This window comes from Rhea pennata, chromosome 4 (genome assembly GCF_028389875.1).
Source record: "Rhea pennata isolate bPtePen1 chromosome 4, bPtePen1.pri, whole genome shotgun sequence".
Taxonomy (NCBI): Eukaryota; Metazoa; Chordata; class Aves; order Rheiformes; family Rheidae; genus Rhea; species Rhea pennata.
The window spans coordinates 52,802,881-52,820,790 of record NC_084666.1 but is presented as its reverse complement, the minus strand read 5'-3'; the positions used below and the strand labels follow the sequence as shown (position 1 = coordinate 52,820,790).

The 17,910-nt window shown below is 40.5% G+C and overlaps 1 protein-coding gene and 1 long non-coding RNA gene across 3 annotated transcripts in view; one reads left to right on the top strand and one right to left on the bottom strand.

Annotated features, from left to right (window-relative positions):
* Positions 1 to 1,173: 1,173 nt before the first annotated feature.
* Positions 1,174 to 10,036, bottom strand: PCDH18 (protocadherin 18). 2 transcript variants are annotated; one of them, XM_062573964.1, is made up of 4 exons: positions 7,098 to 10,036; positions 6,061 to 6,149; positions 5,757 to 5,920; positions 1,174 to 2,324 (listed from the first exon to the last, which is right to left on the bottom strand). In XM_062573964.1, exons 1-4 carry the CDS (start codon positions 9,600 to 9,602, stop codon positions 1,645 to 1,647), a joined length of 3,438 nt encoding a protein of 1,145 aa, XP_062429948.1. In that variant the 5' UTR covers positions 9,603 to 10,036; the 3' UTR covers positions 1,174 to 1,644. The 2 variants fall into 2 exon arrangements, with proteins under 2 accessions (XP_062429948.1, XP_062429950.1); XM_062573966.1 differs by having other exon boundaries at positions 6,061 to 6,146.
* Positions 7,032 to 17,910, top strand: part of LOC134139504 (uncharacterized) — a 37,365-nt gene continuing 26,486 nt past the window's right edge. The window contains exon 1 of the long non-coding RNA XR_009958183.1: positions 7,032 to 7,119. This is a non-coding gene — a long non-coding RNA (uncharacterized LOC134139504). The remainder of the gene's footprint in view (positions 7,120 to 17,910) is intronic.

The window sequence follows — 17,910 nt, the reverse complement described above, 5'->3', positions numbered from 1 at the left end:
AAATAAAGCTTATGTAGACAACAATTCTGCCATTTCCTAATTTCCAAATGTGTGATTTTGCAACCTTAATGGTGTTCTTTCGACAGCTGGGGTGGGTTTTTTTAGGTAATATTAAACAGGAATTTTCTGTTTCTATAATTAAAAAATATTTTACAGAGTACATTACATGTGCAGTTCTCCAGAATAAAGGCACCTGCTAGTTTTTACATCCAGATTCTTTGGGACTATTTCAACTGTTTTTCACACTTTTGGTAAAAAATACACCTTATAAAGAATATGCATCTGTAGCTGTAAATGAAAGGCTGACATCCCAGTTTTTCTGGCCCAGCTCTTAATAACTTAACGCTCTCCTGAAATGAGCATCAGGAATCCTCCCATGCTTCTCAAATGTAAAATCCACTTGTTTATTGTTAACAGAAATCTTCCTACATTCGACAGGCTAACCAAAAATGTTTTCCAAAGGGACTTCCAAAAAGGAATTAAAGGGACCAGACTGACTCCGACGGTTACCCGAGCAATCGCAGCTAGCTCACCCCCAGAAGCAGTATAAATCAGTGACTTTGCACTGAGCTGGCTCCAGTACTAGAAGCCTTGCTGTGGAAACACAGGAGTCAGCAAGAGGTAATGAAGCTGCAGGTTACAGGTAAATCCTGCAAGTTTGAAGTAAGACAGTGCTTTTCTAGGGAGTGGAAGCATTTCTATACTACATTGCAGAGACAACAAAGACACGCTTACAGCAGAGGCCAATATAGCTGTCACCTACTGCTTTCCTGTTAAACTAAACAGTAGTTTAATTTTGGTTCGTTTATATAGATTACATGGCTAAAACAATCATTTGCAATTTTATGTTTATGTAAGGCAAGAATTCAGCTTGACGTCAGAAATGCTGTTTTTTATTATTTTCAAGTATACACCTCCCACTTTAACTGGCTTTGCGGTGTAATGATGGTAGAACAAATTTACCTCTCTTTGTAATGATAATATAAGTTTCATCATCGAATTTCATGATTTGTCCACTCGGGAAAAAGTTTATTTGTAAAACAGAGGAAGGCCCCAGCCTTTCATTAATTCATTAACTAAATGGGAAAATGACTCAACATCAAAATAAAAAGGACATTTTAGGCTTTTTAGGGAGTTGACAACTCTTTATTATAAGAATGAAACATTGCAACAAGGTGTTGAATCAGTTATTGAAATTAATGTTTGGATAACGTTTCAGTGATTTGAATTTGTATTTGTGACATTTGAAACTTAAAAGAAATAATAATGGAAAGCAATACCCTCTATTTTTTTTCTTTTTTTTTTTTACATGTGTGGCAAGAATGCTAGATGTTTGACAAGGATGGTACCATCTATATACATTTAGGAAAACATGCTTGCTGTGGGTGTACAAAAATAAAATTTATTTGTTAAATTACACATAAATATAAGGTACAAATGTATTTTTAAAATACAGATAAAGATAATCACACTTGCATTGTGTACATATGAAAATACAGTATTTTAATATTCAACATACACAGACACATTTATGATAAATGCAACTAATCGGCAATGCCAGTTCTTTTCAGTCTGTTTTTTGTTTTTATCTTTTTTTCCCCCATCCAGTTTTCCATAAATATGGAAAATAGGTTTTTGAAACACTTAGTTCTGCCGGACATCTTGCAGCAGCTTGTTTATTTCTGCCACGAGCTCACTGGCATCCATGAGTTCATGTTTACCGTCACTGAGGTGGTTGAGCACATTGTCAAAATCATCTTCTTCGTAGTTCTCTGGGATTTCCTCCATGGCTGGCAGCCACTTGGAGGACGGCTGCGCGCTCGAGTGAGTCCCCAGAGTGGGCCCACTGTTGTTGGCAGGATTTTGGAAATGTGTACTGGCTGCCCAGGCTGCCACCCCCTGTGGATAATTTACAGTCTTGGCTGGCAAATGTCCCTTCCTGCGCTCCAGCGAGTTTAAGCGATCCATTTCGTTGCACTCCGTGTAGGCATCTAGCGAGGGAGGCAACAGGCGCTGGAAGACGCTGCTCATTTCGGAGAGGAGAGAGGAGGTGCAGGTGTCCCCTGACTCCTCCTCGCTCTGACAGTCTTTACCAAATGTTGAAAAACTCTTTTTCTTTTCACTGGCGTCAGCAGGCTGTGAATCCTCCTCAAGGCCCTGATGCTGCTGTTGCTGCTGCAGCTGCTGCTGCTGCGGTGACTGAAATTCCTCCCCAGGAATAAACATGTTACGTCTGTAATCAGAAGAGGGTGAGGGCAGCGGCGGCATCCAGCACTGATCCGAGTGCCCCAGGACTCTGCATTCCTCTGTGCACAACCGCATTGCTGCAATGGAGAAGAAAACAGAGTAAACATTCCCCTTCTGTTACAGGTATCATTTATATTCACAGAGACTAAAGCACAAGGCTGAGTACGACTGAACTTCTCCGAAGATCAGGGATGATCAAACCTGGTGTTTGGATCCACTTTCTCTATGCATGAAGATGGCAAACGCAAATGGCCTGGATCTAAATGTGTTTTTGTTTCCCAGTGTTGTCAAGAAATAAGAAAGTTAAATACACAAAATACAGGAAAGCAATATGAATTTTTAAATAAAGTAGAAGATAAGCATATAAATCCTGGGAGGAAAATAGCATCAGTGACTTAACTTCCAAAACAAAGGTTTTTCAGAAATGCCAAACTCTTTGCATTATGTATATTTTGACCATAGGACACTTTTCTCCTAATGTCCTATCCATTAATGGTTATATTATGCCACAAAGAATAGTTTTTTGCTTTCATCTCTTTATCTCTTTATATTTTGTATATCTATGAAATGTCACTTTTAAAACTAAATGTTTGCAGTCGCGCCCTCCAAGTTATCCCAGTTTTCTCAAATGGCTCCACTCAGCTTATCAAAAATTGCTTTTGCAAAGGAGTAAGCAGAACTGAAGATTTCAGCTTAGACTGTAGCAATGATTGATAAAGTGATCCTCTAATACTGTCAGCATTATCTATCTCTGTGCTTTACACAGCCTATCATACTGTTTGGTTTTCTAATGCTGTTTACATTCCTCTGGGTTTATACTTTCTCTGTTTCTTACACAAGAGCATGAATTTCTTTAAGAACATAGTTTTAGGCTGCAGGCTGGATAGTGCACAAAGTATTGCAAATGACCTGCTGATCAGTGAGCTTCAAGCAAAAAAGCAACCTAGAAAATATCAGTGCTTGAAGTTTCAGTATAAACGACTGCAATGCTTTCAAGTGCTTTGTTCCCATGTATGAAAAGCACACGTGCTATTTTACAGGATATGCCTAAGAGTTAGAAAAGACAAGAAACAGAAGAAAGAAAAAGTTGATCTGCTGTGCTTGGACCAACTATCAACTCATTCCAGGAGGCTAGGATTAGTCTTCTAATTAAGAAGACTCCTATAAACTAATGGGGGACTTTCAACGGTCTAGATTTGCATTACGATTTAGGATTGTCTTATTTAAACTAATGTGAATTTTGCCAATGATGTTATCAGGATTGATTTTGATATAAAATAATACTGACACTCCTGAACGTAAGATCAAAAGACCACAAACAGTGTCACTGTCTGTCCTCAAGTCAGCAGGAAAAAATACAAAGGCACAACAGATTTTTTTTCTTGCAGCACTTAAAATTTACTGGTGAGAGTTATAGCGATAGAAAGAAGTCTTTCAAGGACAGTTATTGAACTTTCTGACCGTGTCATTTTTGAAGTATCAAGGGACTGGCTCTGTTCCATTCTAGTTCCAGCATAACAGGACAAATTGAAAGGACTTTCTCACTGCATTCTGCCTCTATGCAGACTGACAGTGCAGAAACATTTCAAAATGGAGACCAGGAAACCTCCAGGAAAGTTTTTTCTTTTTACTTGTTTAGATTGCAGTGAAGGTTCAGATCAGTTTGTGCCTTATCTGAATGGGTTCAGCACACTTACCGGATGGATTAACACTACGCATAGCAGTAAATGGACATCTGAGCGAGGTTAAAAGCACCTCTAAACTGAGTTCCATCTGCACTCAGCAGGAGTTTTCCACCATTTGAACTAGACGAGAGTCAGGCTGAGGCTGGGCACTTTTGGAAATTCTACCCTTTCCATATTTCATATTTGGAGAGGTAATTGTAATATTTTAATGGGCATTTCAGCTAACCAAGAGGGTAACCACTCCCTCATCCCGGCAGCCCAAGCGCTGCCCATGGGGAAGGAGACAGCTATTCCTTGGCAGCTGTGGGGGGGACGGGTGCCAGTGCAAACACCATTGCACTTACACTCCCATGGCAACAGAGAGTTAGAGCAGAGCCCTCCCTGCTTTGCTAACCACAGGAGAGAATGAGACATGTCTCTTGCTACATGGCAGAGCAATGAGTAAAAGGAATGAGGGGAGAAAAGGATAAAAATTATATTAGGACTTCATACTTAGGTTAAAGATTTTGAAAAAAGAAGTAATTTTTGAAGGCCTTTGGTTTTCAAAACGTTGGTTACTCAAAACTAGCCTGATGAGATATCTGAATGCCTGGATAGGTGGTACAAGACAGCCTGGAGCCAAACATACAAAGAAATTTTAAATGTTTCAATGTAAACGTGTAAAGAAGCACAGATTTCACTTTTGGGGCTTACACCTGCCTGATGTAACAAGAAAACAGAGGATTATGGCATATTTCTGCATGTAACCTGCTGCCACCAAGGCCACGTACGATCACCTCCACTGGTATTTCCTGGGGCAACCGAGGGAAGGAGCTGCAAGGCTCCAGCCTGCTCTGGGCAGCGCGTGGGGCAGCACTGCAGGGAGGAGCATATTCTGCACCATACTACAAAGAAATGTGCCCTTATATCTGCAAAGGACTTTATAATTATTAATCTGTCTTGCTGTAGCCTTAAACCAGATGGAAATTATCTGGCCCTGTCAGTTACAGATAGAATTAAACCTGATTTGAAATGGGTTCAAGATTTAGGGGTCTAGGGTACAATCATGACCACTGAATCATTACCATTAGAAAATTCTCATATTTGTATCTAGCATGATTTCCCATCACTTCTTTTAGCATGTAACTGGGCTTGGATTTGAAAATGGTACTTAATACACAGGAATATGTACATGTGTGTATTTATTTATCTTCTTTTCACTCATCCTTTTCTAAGCTTTTCTCTCCTCTGTCCTCTATTCCTGAACTGTTTCTCTTAAACTTTTTCTGCTAGAAATTAGAATTGCAGAGTTTAAAATCCAGAACACATTAAGATCTTTCCATTGCCATTCAAATTCATCTTTTAGAGGGGGAAAAAGATGCATCTTTCTCTTCTCCCATCCATATTTTGAGACCACCTCCATAATCCATATTTGAACTCTGGAAGTCCTGTGGATCAACCCATTATGGGAAATGTATCTCCCAAATTACAGTTCAGTATATTTTTAACAAACCACAACTGTCTGGCTTTGCAAAAACATCCACCCAGTCATTAAAAATCTGAGGACATAGAACAGATGACGCTTTTTGGGGAAATTTGGAGCCAGCTCACGATGATGCGAATAATTGCAGAAAATATGTAGGCACTGCTCCAGGCAGATTTTCAGTTGTCTCTGCTTCTTTATTTTACTAGATATGTGAAGGTTTCAGCTCAGTATATATCGTGAAGCAGAGGAAACACAAGACTTGAAAGCTAAAGAATTTTTGCTTTCTCAGTAGTAGCTTTATCAATGTGACAGCCAGGCAGCACTGTAAATAAACTGTGCAACTTCCATTGTGCTCTTACCTGCAGGAATTCTCCCATCTGTAAGGAAAAGGTCACTGAATCCTTCCCCAAGAAGTCTGTCAATTGGAGACTCTCTACCCAAATCATAATCACTGTCTCCAGCTTCACTGTCACCCCGGCCACTGTCTTTCAAGCTGAACTTATCCATGTCTTGCAGGGCATACCTGTAAAGAGAATTGTGGGATGGATGAATTAAACTATCTCATGTACATTACATTCCACCTTGATTAAAAAATACATAACCTGCATTTTCTGATATATATCTATATACATACACACTTATCAAGATAGTCCAGATCCTTACCTATAGCTTCTGGAATATTTGTTTCCTCGAAAACTTGGTCTTGGTTGATACTGGCCCTGGTGAAGCATTGAGAGAAGCTGAGAAACCTGCTAAAGAAAAGATGAAAATACTGATTCCTTGAAATAAAAGCTCAGTTTTCCCGGTGGTTTTACAACCACTAAAGTAATTTAATTCTCAGGTTTTCTTTTTTCCCCCCTTTAAAATTTCATTACTTCGAATTTCTGTACATAGTGCAGTACAGCAGACTATTTTTCAGTATACCGTCTGCCACAGAAAACATCCGAAGACATTTTGCAAGGAGGAGAAGCACTGCTCTTCATTAGCTGCTGAACTCATAGAAATTAATTCATTAACAAGTAAAACAAGTAATTGAACAGAGGTGGAGTTCTGTTTTGCTGTAATAGATTAAAAGTGACCCTTTGCCATTTCAAGATCTTAGAAATAAATTTTCATTAAGCTACATGCAAAGAGTCACTGGGACACATCTTATTTAAGCTACTGAATAGGATTTGTAGTAAAAATTTAAATGGGTGGTTTCAAAATTTAAGATACTGTGTGCATATATCAGATACACTGTGATCATATAGTTAAACTGTGCCAATGTTTAACCTTTTGGATTTCTTAATCCCCATGAATGAGAGAATTTCCTCTGTTCTTTCGACATATATCTGCTTTGGCATGCTTTCTTAAACAGAGCTACACAGAGAGAAAAGGAAGGAAAGGAAGAAAGAAAGAGAAAGGTTAGTAAACCAGAGTAGAATACTGCATATCTTAAACTCTATTTTTTCAACCTTACAGGGGAGAACGAAGGAATAATGCTCTCCAGAACAGACGTAATCCTGTTCCCTGTGGCAACGGATTCAGTTGATACTGGAGTAAAACTGCAATGCTGTAACATCTAAAGGGAAATCCCTGATGCATTTTCACTGGACAGAGATCTCATTGCCTCCCGCCCTCACAGCCTGCATGCAGAATACCCCACACTCCCTAATGAGTGTACAAGTAGCCCGAGGTGCAAGGGATGATGGGCACCTTACCTCCACGGCAGGAGTGGCATGGGTAAGTTCCAGCGAGAAATTCTCGGGCACGTGGTTTGAGGAGATTGTCACCAGGCTGTTGAGTGATTGGTGGCTGTGGTGGCTCTGCCGGCTGCTCATTTGTCCCCTTTCCAAGGTTGGAGAGGATGATGGAGAAGCTCTGTGGTGAGATCTGATGGGCAAAGTGCCATTAATGGTGGGCACCAACGTGATGTCCCCTTTGTGGATCTGCCTTGACGGTCGCTTGGGGTGGTGCTGGTAGGTTGATTCTGCCACACGGCAGTTGTAGGACCTGGTATCTTTTTTCTCTCGATTACATCTTGTAGCAAAGATAACCATAATGACCAACAACACGGCGCAGATTGACCCTAAGGATATAATTGTTATCATAGAGACATCCAGGGAGGGTTGGCTTACCAAAGTAGCCTCTGTGCTTGAAAATGAATAAACATACTCAAAGACCGTACATTTCAGAAGCGCTTTAGTACTGAGTTGAGGACTGCCTTTATCTTGGACTATCACAAAAAATTCCCACTGTTTTGCTTGGACTGATTCTACACTAGCATTGATAGAGATGTCACAAGTTTTGGGATCCATCACAAAGATGCTGTTTTCATTGTCGGCTGCTATGGAGCAGCTGAGTTCAGAGTTCATACCAGAGTCTTTATCTGTAGCCCTTATTCTGGTGACAAGAAAACCAATTCCAGCATCTTTAGGGATTGAGATTTCTGCTGTGCTGTTGCGTAGTGCTGGGCCCACAATGACAGGAGCGTTGTCGTTCTCATCAATGATGGTTAGTACAACCGTGGTATTACTAACAAGCTGCTGACTCCCTCCATCCCTAGCTTGAACCATAAAGGCAATTTGATTTACTTCTTCATGGTCAAAGGTTCTCAGGGCATAGATTGCCCCATTGGAGGGGTCGATGGTCACGTAGGTGGTTATGGAACTTCCCAAAATATAGCTATCCAAAATGGTGTAGGTCACCTGCCCATTGTCCCCTAGATCCGGGTCCGTGGCTGTGACTGATGTGATGTATGCTCCCGGAGAGTTGTTCTCCAAGATAACGACTTCGTATCTGTTTGTCTGGAAGCGGGGTGGGTTGTCGTTTTCATCACCGATTTGGACAGCAAAGTGTTTTACTGCGGAGAGACTTGGCGTTCCCTTGTCCTCTGCTATTACAGTCAAGCTGTATTCAGATCTCTTTTCTCTATCTAGAGTGGCGTTAGTCAAGATTAAATAATTATTTTCATAAGTCTTTTGAAGTTTAAAGTGGCCATGCCCATGGAGCTTGCAAATTGTCTCTCCATTCACTCCAGAGTCCTTGTCTTGCACTCTGACTAGGGCAACAAAAGTGTCCAGGGGTGACCCTTCAGAAATGTAAGCAATCTCTTCTTTCTCTGGGGACATCAAGTTTAAGTTAATTTCAGGTCTGTTGTCATTCACATCCACAACTTTAATTATAATTTTGCAGTGAGCTGGAATGGAATTTGGCCCCAAATCTTGAGCCTGAGCATCAATTTCATAGGATTTGGTTGTTTCATAGTCCACTTGCTTCAGGAGGGTCAGATGTCCCTTTTCTGAGTCTATTTTAAAAGTCTCTATAATTTTGGAAGACACATGACTACTAAAAGAGTACACAACTTTACCATTAGCGCCCTCATCTGGATCAGTTGCATTGAGGTCTATGAGCAAAGTCCCAACTGGTGAATTTTCTAAGAGTTGAATTATATACGACTGCTGCTCAAAAACAGGGCTGTTGTCATTGGAATCAGAAATGCTTATTTTCAGGATGGATGAGCCAGACTTCTGAGGCACCCCTTTATCCGAGGCAGTGAGCTGGAGTTCATAACTTGACTTCAACTCCCGGTCCAGTTCTCTAACCACAATGAGCTCTGCATACTTTGCTCCATCGGTCCTCGTTCTCACTTCAATACTAAAAAAATCATTTGCAGAAAGGGAGTAAGTGTGAAGGGAATTGTCCCCTACATCAGGATCAAAAGCGCTGTCCAAAGGGATCCGGGTTCCTACAGCTGCACTCTCTGATATTTCAATGGGGATAAGAGCTCTGGAAAACTGCGGAGAGTTGTCATTAATATCCAGCACTTCAACTTCAACATGGAAAAGCTGCAGATGTTCAGTGGGCAGAGTGATCACATCAAACTCTATGGAGCAGTTTAAGTTTTTCTGGCAGAGTTGTTCCCGGTCAATTTTAGCTCCTATGCTGATCTCTCCGTTATCCTCACGGACTACAAGCAAGGGAGAATTCCCCCTCTGCATGGCTCGAAAGCGAACTGAGGAAGGGTTAGGTATCTTTAATAAAACATCAGCTACATCCTCTGATAGTCTTGCAATTACTGATCCAACTCTCTGCTCCTCATAAATCCTGTATTTCAAATTCTTGCCCAGCACAGCCTTATTGAAAGATACTATCATCAGTGCAAAAATGAATATAAAGTGCATTTTACTGCTGATTTGGTGCATTTGTAAGTTTTCACAATTCATTTTGTCAAGCAAGTTAAAAAGCAATTATTTCAACTTCCTTCAGTACCTTACAGCCAGCACACATTTGGTCCTTAAAAACTTGAGAATGTCTTTTATAATCTACTGAGTATCAATATCTTACTAGATCAGAAAACTTTTTTATACACACCGTGCCAGGACATCCAGGTACAATCTGCATGCAATCCGAGCTTTCTCATGTGATTCCCTGCTCCTCTTCCAGGATGAAATTCGTCACATCAGTGTTTTCCTCTCCAGCAGTTAGTATCCATTTATTGCCGGGTGCTAGCGGGATCTGCAGTGTGTCTTTGCAGAGAGATCCTCTTTCCCTCTCCCTGCTCAGCGGCAGACTAAACACCCTTGACTGCTGACTCCAGTCTAAAATCTGTGCAACTTCACTTCAACTCAGACAAAGCTTTTGCCCGGCATGTGTTGAATCCCTTCCAGCCAATCCGCCAGGCGCCCCAGCCAAGGACAGTGAAGTCACGGCGGAAAGCGCTGCCGAGGGGGGGCGGCTCCTCCGCCAGCGCTCACTTTCTGCGAGTGTGCCACAACAAAGCGGGGACAAATTACGGAGGAACAACTCGAAATCAACTTCTTGCCCTCTTTATTTTTTTAGGACACTTTAAACGGGGTTTTGTGATTTCAATTCAGCTCCTTCCTGACGCAAAAAATCCAATTACTCTCCTCATTTACATTTTCTCCAATTCCCTTTTTAACTAACCGGAATCTTTCTAGTGCATTTGTTTAGTAAATGAGCTAAAGATGACGTTATCTCTAATTGTGTCTCAGGAGCCTCTTCTTGCTGCTTATTTCCCTGTTACCTGCTTTTCCTTAACATCTGTGTTTCTGAATGGAATAGAGAGAGAGAGAGAGAAATCTGCTTCATTCCTTGAGATTTCTTCATCTTGTCTTTAAAGTCAGTAACATTTTGCACACTTCTGTCCTTCATCTGCTTCCTTTGGCAGGATTTTTGTCCTCAGTGCAGCTGGATTTGCCTGAAGTTGGGTCGTGTGTGTGTGTGTGTGTGTGTGTGTGTGTTTCTCTGCTTTTTTATTTGTTGCTCCCCTGGTTCTTCTTCAGATCTTTTTCATCCTGCTGGAAAAAAGCAGTTGACGCTTCACCATGACAGTGTGCGCTAAGCACACCTTCTCCATGCCAACTGCTCTACAGAATCCATCAGATAAAGTGTTCTAAAAGTGAAAATTTCATTGCATATCTTCTATTGCTGAAAACTGTTTTCACATTTCCACTGCGACACACTTCCACAAAAATATCTTATGGCTGAGTCGACAAAGTATTTTGTGTACACCAGAAATGCTATAGATCATTACGTGAGCTTCATGCTGCATCCAGGTCACAGAAACAGATATATTCTTACTATCATGTAACTGTTAATGATGTGGTTTCTATTTTCCTTTTTTGTGTGTGTGTTTTATCATTTTAGCTACACTCCTCCTGTCCATTCCTTCTTCTTTACACTGTTTTTCTGCTAACTTTATGGCTAGTTTATTGGCATTTCAAACAATCTTACCATCACTCTGTTTCGCTGCTTCTTATTTTTTCTCTCATATGCCCCTGCCATGTCCAGAAATGTAAAAAGTAAATCTCTGATTTTTCCAATTTACTTACTCTCAGCAGAGCTCAGCCAAAGTCACTAAGAAGGTTCTTGTTGAAAAAGAAAGCAGAGGAGGCTCAGCGTGAACTCTCCTTCTTCTTAAGCATTCAAAAGCATTTTATAAGCCATTGTCTCTTTTTTCAGAAACCAGCACCGTGTGGCAAATTGTGCAGAATAGAAATGCCTATAATGAATGTATTTAGTACTGGGTCACGCTGATGAACATTCTGCCCCCATGAATAATACTGTTTTACAAGTTTGCAGCCCTTTCAAATTGCTGATCCCCAAACCCTATAGGCAAACTAGAAAAGCTAACACAAGCAACTGGGACTTTAGAAACCCATAGCCATCTGGCCTAAATCGCTAACAATCCAAACCAATAATTATATCAATTCAGGCTTTAGTGAACCCCTTTGCAAACACCAAAAGAGCAAAGAAAGGAATTAGTGGCCATTCTAAGTTCTGCTGGAGGGAATTCAAAGATAATCTAATTCCATTAGTTCATGGACAGGTTTTTTTGCAGCTTTGATAACTCTTCTTAAAACATTTTTCCAAAATGCCAGTGTAAATTCTTTTCTGACAATAATTGGGGAAAATAGGTTCAATTAAATACTGTTCTTAGTGTCAATAAAAAGTATTTTGTTGATAAAAGAAGTCAGGCCTTCTTTATATAGTGAGTTCAGGAGATGAATAATTCATATGAAAAATAATTCCACTGCTGAAATATTGAAATATTATATACATATATATATATATATATATTTAAATGATAATACACTTAGATATGCAGAATTTGCTTTATACAGTTTTGTATCACTTTCCAAATAATAGTAATTCTTATTCATCACAGTAGTGTCTCTCAGAGACATGCTCTCTATTAATAGACGGCAGAATACCTATAGCTAGGAATTACAGTGCCCCTGTTTTCAGATTGGGGAAGTTCACCAGGCAGGTTACTTGTAATACAATCAGTTAGGTCCCCACTGCCTTGCAGCTCACCATTTACACTCCCAATGAAGATAGAGATGTCATTAGCACAATAGTCCTTATCTTGAATTCTGAACTCAAGTAGTGAATGAGCATTAGTTTTCTTTTCATCTGACACTTGTTTGAACCACAGTGACAAGGAACACGTCTTGGGGTTGCTTGTTTAGGCGCAGCAATATTTAAGAGCAGTAGTGGCTCTAGAAGTGATACTTCCCTCGGGTGCTTATGAACAATCAGAGCACTCCCAAGGCTGATTCTTCACATACCCAGTGAAAGAGTTTTGTCTGAAAGTCCCTTAAACTCCCGTCCACCTTTGACATGGCAGACTCCCCTTACAAAGAAAAGAGAGGCTTCCACGTGCAGCCAGCAGACACTTCTTATGGAGCGTGGTATTGTGAATGCTGTTAGGCACGTGAGTGGAGTGCTGCTAACCTCCTGGAGAGTAATCTGGGTTATTTCTACCCCAAAATGTGTCTATTCACCACAGGGCTTTTCTGAGAAGCTGCATTCTGAATTCTCAAGTGACCTACCTGAGGAAAAAAAACAAACTGACTCCAAAGAGCATTTCCATTTTGCTGTCCTACTACTTCAGAAACCGCAGCTGTACAGAAGATTAATTAATTTTTCACTTAACTGAAAATGGCTTTATTTCTGTGGTCAATATACATTAGAGCCTATCTTGTTTCTGAAAGGAGTTTTATTGCACTCTAAAGCATATAAAACATTTTTTTCTAAAAGTTACTGATCTCATAGGTGCATAGTATATGCTCAAAACATGGATGACACAGAGAATTTAGTTTAAAAAAAATATTTTGAGAAATAATCCTCCACTAGGGACAAGGGAGAAAGAAAATCAACTTAATGATAGAAGCACAGTGAAATTCACACAGTGTCACTGGGTTCTTTTTTATTTCTTTTTTTTCCTCCCAAAATGAGGTTTCATTCACTTTCAGTCTGATTTATTGCCTTACGTTGCATCATGTTAGAAAATGTCATATGCACTATGCTCCAGTGCACAAGACATAGCAAGATAAAATGTGATTTGACACCTGTGTAATGAATGTGAAAGGCATGTCTTCCTAAGTCAGAAGTATATTTAAAAGAACATTTCCATCATAATGAAGGACAAAGTTTGGGTGCTTTCCCTCTCCCTCTTCTTTTTCTGTCTCTCTCTCTTTTCTCTTCCTTCTCTCTTCATTTCTTTCTTCCCTTCCTCCCTCACCACCCCCCTTTCTATAACAAGCTTGACTTTCTGACTATGACAGAGCTAATTCTAACTAATGACAGAGCTCTCCCTAGTCTTTGCGTTTTGCATTTATATCCCTGGCAGCATGAGTGCAAAATGAGTGAAGAGTATCCACGCAGGTAAAGGCACGTTACTGTTTCATACCCACTCATGGAGTCACAAATAAGCTGATGGAAGGCAGCACGCTGCTCAGTGGAGTGGGTGGAAGGGGCTGACGTGCCAGTCTGATCTTTTGGGCAGACAACCGTATTACAGAAATCATCCCAAACTGATGCGGTATTGGACTGCCTCACCAAACAGTCACCCTTCTCTCCGATACCATTTTCAGCACTGAGGTGCAGCAGAGGCTGGATTGCTTTAAGAGACATAAAAGCCAGAGTAGCCTATTGGATTGTCAGATCCAATCCATGAATTATCAGATCCATCAAATATGACTGCCTGTATGTCACAGTCCGCTTAGTAAGCCTAAATACATTAGCTAGAGTGCATGTTTTTTATCTGGGAATACTAAACAGTATGTCTCAGTCAGGCATCAGTTACCTGGTTCACCTGAAAGGGCAGAGAAGTGATAATCCAGAATGAGATTGGAGGATCCTAACAGGCAAATCAGAAAGGCAAAAAATCCACTTAACACTGCCAGTCCTGGTCTCCCCCCAAATCTGTACCCTAAGTGAGTGTGATCCTGCTCGACACCCTATCTGATAGTCTCTGTTCCCAGTCACAGCACCGCCCTGCTATGCAGTGTCCTGTAAGAAGAGTCTCAAAGACCAACTTCTGTCACAGCTGAGACAGCTGGGAAAAAACATGCAGAGGTAATATTTGTGTCAGGAAAAAAATATATTCCTGATCCCAACAAATGATCAGCTGAAGCCCTGGAACAAAAGGTCAGGTACACAGAAGTAGGGAGAAACAAAGAAATTTAGTTCAGCCTCCTGGTCTATACCTTTCACTTTCTCAAGTTGCTTTAAAAACATCTCATCGTCCATTAAAATACATCAAACCAGAGAATTCTATACACCTGCCAATGGGTGAAAAAATTTTGATGAATAAGATCAATATTAGTTGTTACTTTATCAACAATCACTGTGGCAGAGGGCAGCAGAGCAGATTTTCTGCGAGTAAATTTTCATGGCAGTTTTGCAATGCAGCATTGTATATAAAAATAGCAAGTTAAACTTTTACATGTTTCATGCATGGTAAGTACTGTACCTAGATATTTAGTCTGGACCAATAAAACATTTATCTCTCAAAGTTTTATCAAGCATGAGAAAATGTTTGAGACTTAAAATTTACTAAATCTCTATTAAAAACAAATGCCTGTAATATATCATTGGATGTTTTTGAGTTATTCTGAGGAATAGTTTTAAGATGGCATGGAATGTGATGAAAATTCCATTGCTTTATTACTAAATCCATTCGTCATTTAGTTATTTTGCTGTAAAACATAAAATAGAAATATCTCAATTTGATAGCTTTTAACCTAAACTTGCCTTTGAGAGCAGTGTGTGCACTTCAGCAAAACGTGGAGTATTATGTATGCTTATATATTACTAAAAGGTACCTGTAAGAACTATCATCACATACGTTTTCCCACCACACCTAAGGAAACAAGCGTGAAACTATGTGGCCTTCCGCCTCTTTCTCAAAAACTCCAAATAAAACCATCTGTGCATACTACTGTGTACAAGAGAGATAATTGCTCATTTCCTAATGCGTAATTTTCCCCTTCTATCCATCTATATTACTGCAAATGCACATAGTAAGAACAGCCAGACACTCTAGGACAGCGTCTGTAACCTTTGCTCCATGGGAAGTGGAACTCGTGCCATGAAAACCCTGTGAGCCATCGCCCGTTTCCAAACCACGCAGCCACCTTGGGGCTGCAGTGGTCTTCTGTGCACAGTTGGCGACACCAGACCTCTTTTTCTCCCTAGAAAACGCACTATCAACGTCTGTGCCGTTTGCCTTTGGTACACTTACCATTTTCAGCCATTACACTGATGTGCTTGCGCTGGCTTTCCCACCTCTGGTCTTATCCCAGATGTTATCAAATCAATATAGCTCATGTCCTGGAACTTGAAATGCTTTCCATCACTACATTTGAAGAGCTTTCTGTATATTACATTACTGATAGCTTAATATGATAAACCGCTTGCTCCATTACACTTCAAAACACTAACCAGCTCATAAGGATACTTTCAAGACCACTCTTTACAAAAAGAAGGAACAGCTGCCTTTGTGATACTTTTTTTTCTTCACAAGAGTAGGGCTTGTGTAAAGGAAGGGGTCGAGGTTTGGTGTGGATGTGAATTTGCTCATGCCTGTAATACACAGTCAAATTACCAGCTCAACTCAAGATTTTCAAGGAGTGTAACTTTTTCTATTTCCTCTGGTAGTTCAAAAAAAGCAGCATAATAACTGCTTCAAGTCTCTCCAGACAAAACTACGTGTTGAATCTTCCATTGCCAGCCTAAGCAAACTGTTCCAGAAATGCTCATCCGTGCTTACTGCCAGCGGCTAACAGCTGCCCAGCAACACCTACGGACGCCAAAGGCTCCGGAGAGCTTGACGGGCCCCTTACCCTCGCAGAGGCAGAGCTCAGCTGAGCGTGGCCACGACAGAGGCAGAGACAACTTTAGCATTTTAAAGCCTTTCTCCATTCCTCTGAGCCTAGGGCTGACGGGATTTTGAACGGCTTCGGGGTCTGTTTAAATTATCTTGAATTTTGTGAGCCTCACAGGAATGCAAAGCTGGACACACAAAGTCTTATGGCACTAAAGGACACTTGAACAGACTTCTCCAGAAACAGATATTAAGAAAACATTTGCTGGAAGTATCTGAACTTCTTTCTCCTGCTTTTCAGGCCTGCATTACAAAAGACTGTCGTTGAGGGAACCTGTGTGTTAATGGCCTTCCGCTCTTCAAAAACCTCAGAAACAATTCACATCCCAGGCTGCTTTGTGAGTAAGGCCAAAATGTGTTGTTTATTTTATTTTACAATAAATATTTATACAGCACTATGTTTGGTATCTGCATTCTTTATTCTTAATTTTTATGGGGGAAAAAATTGCTCCCTGCTTCAATGTCATGGGAAAACATGTGGAAATGTAAACCTGCTGTAGGAAGCAGGCACAGTGGGAGTTGTAATGGGAAAAAAGGCAGGCATGGTTTATCAACAGAATATGTAACATATACTGAACATCCGGCTTCCCAAGTAAGTTGTTAACAGTGCTCGATACAAATGTTTCTCTTTAAAGACTCAGATGTTCCTCCTTTTTCTTCAAAAGCTGCAGTATGGTAAAACTGGTGCCATAAAGTCATTGCAAGAGACAGCAAACAACTTTGTTACCATAATAGGCTTTTTTTCCCTCCTTCTTTTTTAAACAATGGCTCTAGCAGGTGGCATGTGGCTGAGACGGGGTCTATCACCATCTCCAGGGTGCCAAGACGTCCCTCAAAGTTTCTGTGGGAGGAATTTGTTGGTGGGATTTGGATTGTAAAGGCACGTGAGCATCTGCTGCCTGCTCAGTCTCATTACCATCGACACAATCAGCCCCTGCAGCTCTCAGCCCGGCAGCCAGAGCCGGGGACTCAATTTTCCTGCCTCCCCGACAGTGCTCATTGCCATTCATCCCGACTCACCGCTTCCACTGCCGCCAACGCCGGGCCGAGGGCTCTGCGAAAGCAGGTCACGTGGAGAACGGCTTAAGGAAGGAAGAGCAAACGGACATAATAGCTACTAACAAAACTTAACCCTACTTCCCTGAATACAACACTGTAGATAAACTTCCACAATTCATAGTAATGGCTCTTTTCCCTGCTGCCTACGTCACTTTCTTCTAAAAATAACGTTCTCTGGTTTGATGGTATCAGATGCTTTTTGTAAGCATCTTATAAGCTTTGCCAGTGAGTCAGAAAATGCTACACAGTATTGTTGCTGTTCTGCCACACTCCCAGTCACTTTCAAAGTTCCCACAAACCTTCCAGTTCCTTTTTTGTTTTTTTTGGGGGGGGGGGGCTGCATTGTGTACAGAAAAAGTTTGTTTTTCACCTTTGTTTGAGATAATTTGGAAAACAGATTTAAAAAGGAGGTTTTTGCTCTGTAGGCTATCCTGGAAAGCAGGAGTGAATTGACATCTTCCTCCGGCAGCCACAGCCTAAACAAAATGCTATCACATATCTGCAGATAAAAACTTCACATTCCTCTAAGTAATTTAACTCCACACAAACTGTAATTATTTTCCTTTTCTTTCAATAAATGCTGCATAATTCTTCTTCCTGGCCTTATATATATATTTTAACGTTAAATATGATTCTTTTCCTGTAAATGGAAAATTGGACAAATCTTTTTTTTTTTTTTTTTTTTTTTTTTTTTTTAATAAATCACTCAGCGAAAAGCACAGAGGAGGGGAAAGAGAAAGAATATAAACCAATTTCTCTCCTCAATAATGTCCCTGACA

Coding starts and splice junctions, on each gene's coding strand:
- PCDH18 (XM_062573964.1), bottom strand. CDS start 9,602: ATGAATTGTGAAAACTTACAAATGCACCAAATCAGCAGTAAAATGCAC. Junction 6,150..7,097: donor ATGCCACTCCTGCCGTGGAG/GTAAGGTGCCCA, acceptor TCTTTTCTTTAG/CAGGTTTCTCAGCTTCTCTC. Junction 5,921..6,060: donor AAATATTCCAGAAGCTATAG/GTAAGGATCTGG, acceptor TTCTCTTTACAG/GTATGCCCTGCAAGACATGG.